At 36.2% G+C, this 8,101-nt stretch overlaps 1 protein-coding gene across 9 annotated transcripts; it reads left to right on the forward strand.

Annotated features, from left to right (window-relative positions):
- Positions 1-228: 228 nt before the first annotated feature.
- On the forward strand, positions 229-6,477 carry aktip (akt interacting protein). 9 transcript variants are annotated; one of them, XM_028015043.1, is made up of 10 exons: positions 229-391; positions 1,056-1,178; positions 3,122-3,330; positions 3,422-3,486; positions 3,645-3,745; positions 3,883-3,971; positions 4,146-4,244; positions 4,512-4,619; positions 4,751-4,811; positions 4,946-6,477. In XM_028015043.1, exons 2-10 carry the CDS (start codon positions 1,131-1,133, stop codon positions 5,051-5,053), a joined length of 888 nt encoding a protein of 295 aa, XP_027870844.1. In that variant the 5' UTR covers positions 229-391; positions 1,056-1,130; the 3' UTR covers positions 5,054-6,477. The 9 variants fall into 9 exon arrangements, with proteins under 9 accessions (XP_027870844.1, XP_027870851.1, XP_027870845.1 ...); XM_028015050.1 differs by having other exon boundaries at positions 3,125-3,330; XM_028015044.1 differs by having other exon boundaries at positions 231-391; positions 1,047-1,178.
- The last annotated feature ends 1,624 nt before the right edge of the window (positions 6,478-8,101 follow it).

Genomic DNA, 8,101 nt, shown 5'->3' on the forward strand with positions numbered 1-8,101 from the left:
TCCACTAACCCCGGGTCTTTTTAAAAAAAAATTATCTAGAAATGTGTTCGATTTACTTTCATTTAATTTCTTATCTGACGTCTCAGCATAAAAGGAGATTCTTTCCCTTTAAAACTAAAAATGGTCTCGCTTTGTGACAAAAGCTTCAGCAAATCAGCTGCTAAACGTTGTTCTCCTCGACCAATGAAAATTCAATTCACACAATAAGAACCGCCCCTCGTTAAGTTAGATTGAACTCCGGCGTATCCCAGTATCTATAAGTTATCAACATTGATTACCCAGACGGTATGACACCTAAAGGAGTGGCAAGACTCAGCAGATTTTAAAGTGGGGAAACAGCTTTTTAGAGAATCGGTTTTAAACGGATTTCTACACGTTTGAAGTTTATACGGTAAGCCACATCTCTACGCTGTTTACGTACGGCAGCTGAAATTAAAGGACCAGTCGAGTTAGCAACGTCAAAACAAGCTCTGAAGCTAATGCTACAGATGGGGCTTAAGTCGACGAAAACAAACATTTGACAGCAGACAAGGCATGTGTATGTACTTTATCTACTGTACCATTACATCTGGTGATTTTATAAATCTTCATATTCGGGTGTCAGCTAAAATTAAACTCGTTCTTGTTACCAATTGCAGGTCTATATCGCTGGCTAACGAAGCGCTGCATCTCTGGGCTAAATTACACCAGAACTCGCTGTTCTTTTAAAAGTATATTTACCTTGCATTGTATGTTGTTTTCATCGCTTGCCACCGGATGAATCGTCATATCATGTTTTCTGAACCCACACATTAATTCAGCAAGTTAAACACACAAGTAAACTCCTATGTTAGCTAAAGCTAAGCTAGCCCAAACAAGACGCTCATTTAGATCATTCTCTAATTAATTTTCTCATTTATGCCTTGTTCACCCTGCTTATAAATGCATTTCGGTTTTCGATATGCTCGTGGGCTTGCTATATCGTAAGAGTCTGTCCAAATGTAATCAGGTTAGCTGTTTTTGTGACCTCAGCTGCAATAGCAATCCTCTAATGTGCCATGTTTCCACAACAGCAGCAGTGGATGGCCCTCTCTGTAGCTGCTGTGGGACCTGCTAATGCGAGAACACCAATCTGAACCTATGACTGAGTAATGAACCTAAACCCCTTCTGGAGCATGTCTGCCAACACAAGTCGCAAGGTAAATTGTTGACCCGCCCCCTGCAAGTATTTATTTCACTTTACATTATTAAGTAGTCTTTCTTGGGGCAAAACAGAACAGCATTGTGTATCAAGTGGTGAAAGGGCACCACTTGATTAAAATACTTCAAACCAAAGTAGTGATTGATTAAATGTTTTGTTTTAAGTTGTAGCTGATTAAAATCTTAGTACACTGAAAACTGGCCCAAACATAGTCGCATAAACCTACTGTTTCTTTTAAAGGAGTCCTTTGTTTAATTCAGTTCTGCAGATTTAATAGACAGACATTGCCATAGGAAAATGTTTGGCCACCATTTTCAGAATGTGTGTTTCTTAATTTTTTGGTTAGTCATGCAAGCGTTTCTTTATTCCGACATAATGGATGAAACTTAGAGTAATTTCATTGGTATGTTTATTTGCAGCACTCTCGGTGTATGCCAACAGTGTTTTTAGTATTTTTAAAGACTCATTACTACACTGCTCCTCTGCTCTTCTTTGTGCTTCTTGTGTACACTGATGTAGTGTAACAATTTCATATAGATACTGTAACTGAATATCAGTGATTCTTGAGAAGTGGGACAAAATGGGTTTAAATTTTCCCCAATTTTTTTTATTTTTATTATTCCTCAAGCTTATGTATACAAATATGACAAATAATGTTTTGGAAATGTAAAGATGCTAAGGTGCAGGCTCCCAGTTGCAAAATATTTTTTGAAAATTAAATTTTTAAAGGACCTGACCTAGAACTTTTTCATCACCATCTGACAAAAATAAATATAAAATAGTTTTTTAATGACCCTATTAGTGATATTTTTACTCAGTTTTACGGACAAATGCTTCTCAAGAAACAAAATAAATATTATTTAAAACAAAAAACAACATAAAGTCCACCTGACAGTTGACACAGAACTGAAGGTGGTGACAAACTAGTGAGTAAAAAGAAATACTTGATACATGTGAAGTAATGCAATTTATGTAAAATACATTAAAATGAATTAACTGCACATTTAAGTGAGATTTGTCAACATCATCACTGAAAGAGTCACACTGTCAGTTTTAAACTCTGACAGAGTTGACAAAATGCCAAACTACCTCAATTTATATAATGTTATTCTGAAGGGGGCCATATTGTAGCTCATCAGGTCCATGAAATCTTCACAGTATACTAAAATGAAGCATTGAGTTCACAAAATTTCAAAGTAAATTGTCAGTTATGGTGTTGACACATCATGATTATGATGAGCAACTTACAAATAAAACAGGAGAAAAAAACTAAAGAATAACATAAGATAACCAGAGCTGCCTGGCCGCCTTAGCAAAGGAAGAGAAAGGAAGGGGTTATGGGGTCCTCAGAAGTTCTGATGCCCCCAATAATGCCTGATTTTTTTTTTTTTTTTTTTACATTCTTTTTATGTCTGACAGTGTTGACAAAAACGTGGGACAAATTTCAATGGAGTTTGAAAATATATAAAAATGATTTTTAATTCAATTTGTTGTTTTATAATCATCTATTTGAATACTTATACTTAATTGTCATAATATATTATCTTGGTATTCTTTTAATTGTTTTAAACTATTATAATGTATTGAGTTCCATCCACCGACTACAATGTTTAAAATAAAAAATATTCAGCAAACACCAGGAAAACATACATTGTTGTGCTCACATGGCCCAGGTTAGTTTATTCAGATATTTGAAAAAAATATTTTTTTTGTATATTTTATTAAAATTTTGTGCTTTATCCATAGGACCCGTTTTGTCTCTCTTCTCAAGAATCACTGATATGCTGATATCTGTATCCAATTTTCTGATGAATATTAAGTCAGACAACTACCTCATGTAAATGTGCATATAAAACATTTTCCTTCCCCCCCCACACACACGTAATTGCCAACAAATTTTCACCTGTTGCTGTGATCCTCTTTGTCCCCAAAACAAACCAGCAGAGAGCCGATGAGGAGCAGAGTGGGCACACAGACCAGAGAGCCAGCCCAGCCAGGACTCACTTTGGCAAAAAGGTCCTTCCGCCCATTCCTAAGAATGCAACCCCCATTACCAAACCTCCATCAATGGTCAGTGCAGCCCACTCAGCCAATGGCACACACGCATCCTATGGCCCTTTTTACCTGGAGTACTCTCTACTGGCAGAGTTGTGAGTATTTTTATTTTTTTATTTTTTCATCCATCCATAGAAAATCCAATTTTATCTCTACTGATTAAACCTGTTGCAATGTGACCTACAGCACACTTGTGATTAAGCAGAAACTCCCTGGAATTTATGTCCAGCCATCCTACAAGTCAGCACTAAGTAAGAATCAATGCACCGCTACATTTTAATAACCTCAATGTTGATCTGATGCTTTATGTGAAATATTTTCTTTTTCATTTCCCTGCATTGATACACTTCAGCTATGAACACAAAAAGTAACACTTCTTAAAGGCAGTTTTCTCTCTCCCATTGTTTAGTGTGGTTTGGGGTCATTTTCATCCGGCATGGTTTGTATCAAGATGGTGTCTTCAAATTCACTGTGTATATTCCAGACAACTATCCAGATGGGGAGTGTCCTGTAAGTATTTTTTTAATTTTACTTCAAATTGCTCATAATTAAAGAGCCTGTTAGATGTACTTAGCTTGAGAAATGTGTGTTCCCCTAAACCTGTAATCTTTGGGACAAATTTTAAAGTCTCTTATTTTTAATTTCAGAAATTGGTATTCGACATCCCAGTCTTCCACCCTCTTGTCGACCCAGTATCTGGAGAGCTGGATGTCAGAAGAGCTTTCACCAAATGGAGGTATGTTGGCTTCCTCTCTGGAATGCAAACAATTTTACATTCTCATCATAATCAGATTGTGTATGTGTTTATGTGGAATCCCTCTCAGAGCAGCTTGTTTCAAACTTGTAAATTACAGTCAACTTGTGGCTTTACAGTCAACACTTTGAAAACATAAATATAATCTTTCTTTAGACGGAATCACAACCACATTTGGCAGGTCTTGATGTATGCGCGTACAGTTTTTTACAAGATCAACACAACAGAGCCACTAAACCCAGAAGCAGCAGTTCTGTGAGTTTGAGTCTATTCTTCTCTTTAATGTTTAACATAACTTTTTATTTAAAATATCTTTTTAAGATTCAATCATTTTTCTAAATTTTTATGCATTCCTTTAGATAACTGTTGTAATTACTGATTTGAAAAGAAAAATTAAGCTGGTGTTTTTTTGCAGTAGTGATCACCAAGGCTTTAAGATCCCTGGAAAATGGTTTTTTTTTTTTTTTTTTTCTCAATTGCTTACAAATGGAAATCCACATTTTTCATCTTTGTCCTCTCCAGGTATGAAAAAGATGTGCAGCTGTTCAAAAGCAAAGTGGTGGACAGTGTCAAACTATGCAACAGTCATCTTTTTGACCAGCCTAAAATAGATGATCCTTACGCAATAAGGTTTGTCCCCATTATTGACATTCCTCTGCTGACCACAGAAAACCACACCCTGCATACCTGTTAGTTTGGAAGAATCTTTGACGGCGAATAGAGTTGCACTCTGAAATCACGTCATTCTTCATTGGTTTTAGTTTCTCTCCATGGAACCCAGCAGTGCATGAAGAGGCAAAGGAGAGGATGTTCACATACAAGGTAAGTTACATGAATATCTTGAAATCTACTGAACTTTACTCAGTTAAGGTTTGGATAAGATATTTACATGTAATTTGTTCAGCTGCTGTGTAACTGCAATGTCTTTTTTTTTTGTCTGCTCTTTTGCCTTTTAGAGACGACCTGAGGAACATCACAGAGGAACTCAGGTGTCAGGGTTATCTTGGGTAAAGCCTGGTTCAACCCAACCTTTCAGCAAAGAAGATGGTCCTCCTCAAAGTTGAAACTGCACTGCGTGCCCTGGCCACTAGATGGAGACAAACGTTAACTGCTACACCGTTGGTTTTCCTCAGCTGTTTGTGTAGTGGACTCTTGAAATGGTTGGGAGAACTTAATTTTTATCTCCACTTTATTGCTCAGCTTTAAAAGCTCTTTAGGCTGCTCTCGACACAGCTGTAGAACAAGGAAGAATAGTTTTGTATCACGTGTAAATTGAAAATGACAAATGGATGTCTAAGCTACGTCATTCAGGCTGTGATGCAATCAAAGTGCATTGTCTGCCTCATTCATTTTCTGCTCCATGCACATTTAGATAGACAGGGAGATAAAGTCCCAAACGGGGGTCAGATGTATGAACAAAGCACTTTGTATACATATGGAAAGTATAGTAGACGGCCTAATTAAAGACCACTAATGAAATTGGCTTAGGACTGTATTTGCTAGGCTTTTTTTTCTTTTTAATACAGCAGAGTGACTGAAACTAATTCAGATTTTTTTTCCCAATACCCACTAAGGTAGTGTTTTTGATTTGTCTTCAGGTCGCATTGTCCTGCGTGTTTTAGAAGCATCCCTGCTTTAACACACCTGATTCTAAGGGCTTAATTCTGCAGAACTCTGCTGTGTTACTGTAACTTTACATCATGTGTGCTGAAATTTAACACGCGTAGAACATCGTGATCTGAAGACTAGAGATGGGGAATGCTGCTCTGCAGCTTAACATGATTTGTGTGGGTTTTTTGTTTTAATAGACAACAGTTTTTATTTTGGTTGTTTTACGTAACTTCAATTATGTGTAAGACAGAGCAGCCAAGTATAAGTTTAAATGAGATGCTACATAAACAAGTTTGTTTTATTTTGTTGGACTTTAATGACTTTTGAATGCTTTACGTACCTTTTGGCTATTGGTTATTAATGGTCTATGTAGATAAGTTTCCATTCTAAAGTTCTGTGTCTGGTTTCCTTAAATGTTTGAGATCCCATAAACTCATGTCTGCAAGATTTTGTCACAAAATTTGAGGGAAACTATTTTTATAAGGTTCATTTGCTTCCATCTGGGCAGCACAGAGTTTATTTAAAGCATATGTTGATACTAATTTACCAAGATGTTGATGCAAATCTGGTGTTTTCTTTATTACAGTTTCTGTTTTTCTCAAGACTTTTGTGGATGGATGCTGAAGTTCTTTCCAAATATAACTCTTGACTGGTTTGCTTGAAGTTGTCTCCAAGGATTTACATTAGAACAGTTTAAATGGTGGTCAAACCAGTATGATTAGTAATTGCTTGTCACTGTATAAAATTCAGAGAAAAGTCTCTGTGCAATCTGGACTTTAAATTTATTTGCGTTGCTGTGGTTTGAATGGTTCCCTTACCACAACATAAATGATGTACATTTTTTATTCTGAAACCAATAAAATGATTTTTAAAGCCATTCTGTGTTCAGTTATTGATGTTTAAATTGGAAAATTAACCAGAAATTTTAATGAAAATTTGTAAATCTTCCATCACCTTTTTTTCTTTAAATGAATTAGCCTTTTCTTTACATTTTAGTCACTAAATCAAAGGTTACATCAGAAATTTACCTTGGATAATAAATAATTTAACCTTATGCATGGTGTCCACTAGAAGTATTTGGTACTGACTTTTAAAGGTTTGGTGAAGGTAAACCTATGAGCGATTATCTAAAAACAAATCTAGAAGAATTAGAACTTTTATCTATATATAATGTATCCCAAGAGAACTTGAATGGTGTACCTCAGTCCATCTCCTATATTCAGAGTTGTTCTGGATGGTTGTGCTGTGGGATAGAAGAATCTCCAGTAGCTGTCAGTCTTGCAGCAAATCTGAAGAGGCCTCTGACTGAAGACTGTTTTATGAAAGTCTCTTGATTGTCATGACATGCTAACAGCTCAATTTCCAGGCAGCAGAGAAAATATTTCACAGTAACACATTCTGGATTACATCCATCAGTTGTTAGAAAGCACTGCTAATCCACCTCATTTGCTTCTGCCACACTTTAAATTTTTGATGGCATGGTTAGAAGGCCGGACAAAAATGTTGGAGTCAGGGATATGATTCTTGCCCATTGTGACTGATGGCCATAGCTTGAAATACCTGTTTCTCTCTCTGCTCTTGGTTCCTGTTCTGCATCCATGAAGTCTCTTTTTCAACTACTCTTGGATTTGGGGTCTTTGTCCAGATATTGTTTTAGGTTTTGAGATGCTGATCAGCTGTTCCTTGTAAAAACAATATCTTGGTGCTATGGTTATGTGTCATAACTACCCAATTGACATCAAAACTAATGTACCAGAAAAAGTATTAAACATTTTTTATTTAGTCCACATTATATATACAGTAAGTGATACATTTAAATAAATTTATTGCCATCATCCTGATGAGATACTCTAATCCTAAATGTTTTCATTAGCTGAAAGCAGAACATCTTTAAGCAGAAATAAAGGCTTGAAAGCATATGTTTCACTTAGTAAATTGACTTTTCAGTGTTATTTAATGTATATTCATCCATATATAGATGGTGTGAATATTTATCTGTGCCATCTTAAGAGGACAGAAATACATTAAAAAATTAACTGGCTCAGAGTTTTCGAGAAATACAGTCATGTGGATCAGACATGACAGGACAGGGCATTCTTTTAAACCAAACAGTGCGGAAAAGGCACTGTTTGGAAAGAGAGAAGCTGTTTAGGAAACCTATAGTAATGGGAGTTTAGATTGGATGTAGTACTGATGCCCTGGAAATTCAAAACAATGCATTTAAGATGAGGCAAGCAGAGCAGCAAAACAAATCAGATGGAAAAGGTCAAAGGGGGGCATAAACATAATTACGGGCAACTGTGGCTCGTAACTGTGGTAGAGAAGTAGTCGAGCTAACAATCTGGTTGAACGCATTGGAACTTATGTTAACTTAATAATTAGGAATCCATGTTGAAATCTGACAAATCTGTTAGTGTTTACTAATGCAAAAACACACAGAATTACTTCTCCGTGGCACTGTACTTGGTGGTGCCGTGCAAAAGTATTAATACACCCCAAAC

This window comes from Xiphophorus couchianus, chromosome 4 (assembly GCF_001444195.1).
Source record: "Xiphophorus couchianus chromosome 4, X_couchianus-1.0, whole genome shotgun sequence".
NCBI lineage: Eukaryota > Metazoa > Chordata > Actinopteri > Cyprinodontiformes > Poeciliidae > Xiphophorus > Xiphophorus couchianus.

Excerpts from the sequence above, each read along its gene's own strand:
- aktip (XM_028015043.1), top strand. The coding sequence starts at position 1,131 with ATGAACCTAAACCCCTTCTGGAGCATGTCTGCCAACACAAGTCGCAAG. Across the intron at positions 3,331-3,421 it reads TACTCTCTACTGGCAGAGTT|CACACTTGTGATTAAGCAGA; the intron begins GTGAGTATTTTT and ends TGTGACCTACAG. Across the intron at positions 3,972-4,145 it reads AGAGCTTTCACCAAATGGAG|ACGGAATCACAACCACATTT; the intron begins GTATGTTGGCTT and ends ATCTTTCTTTAG.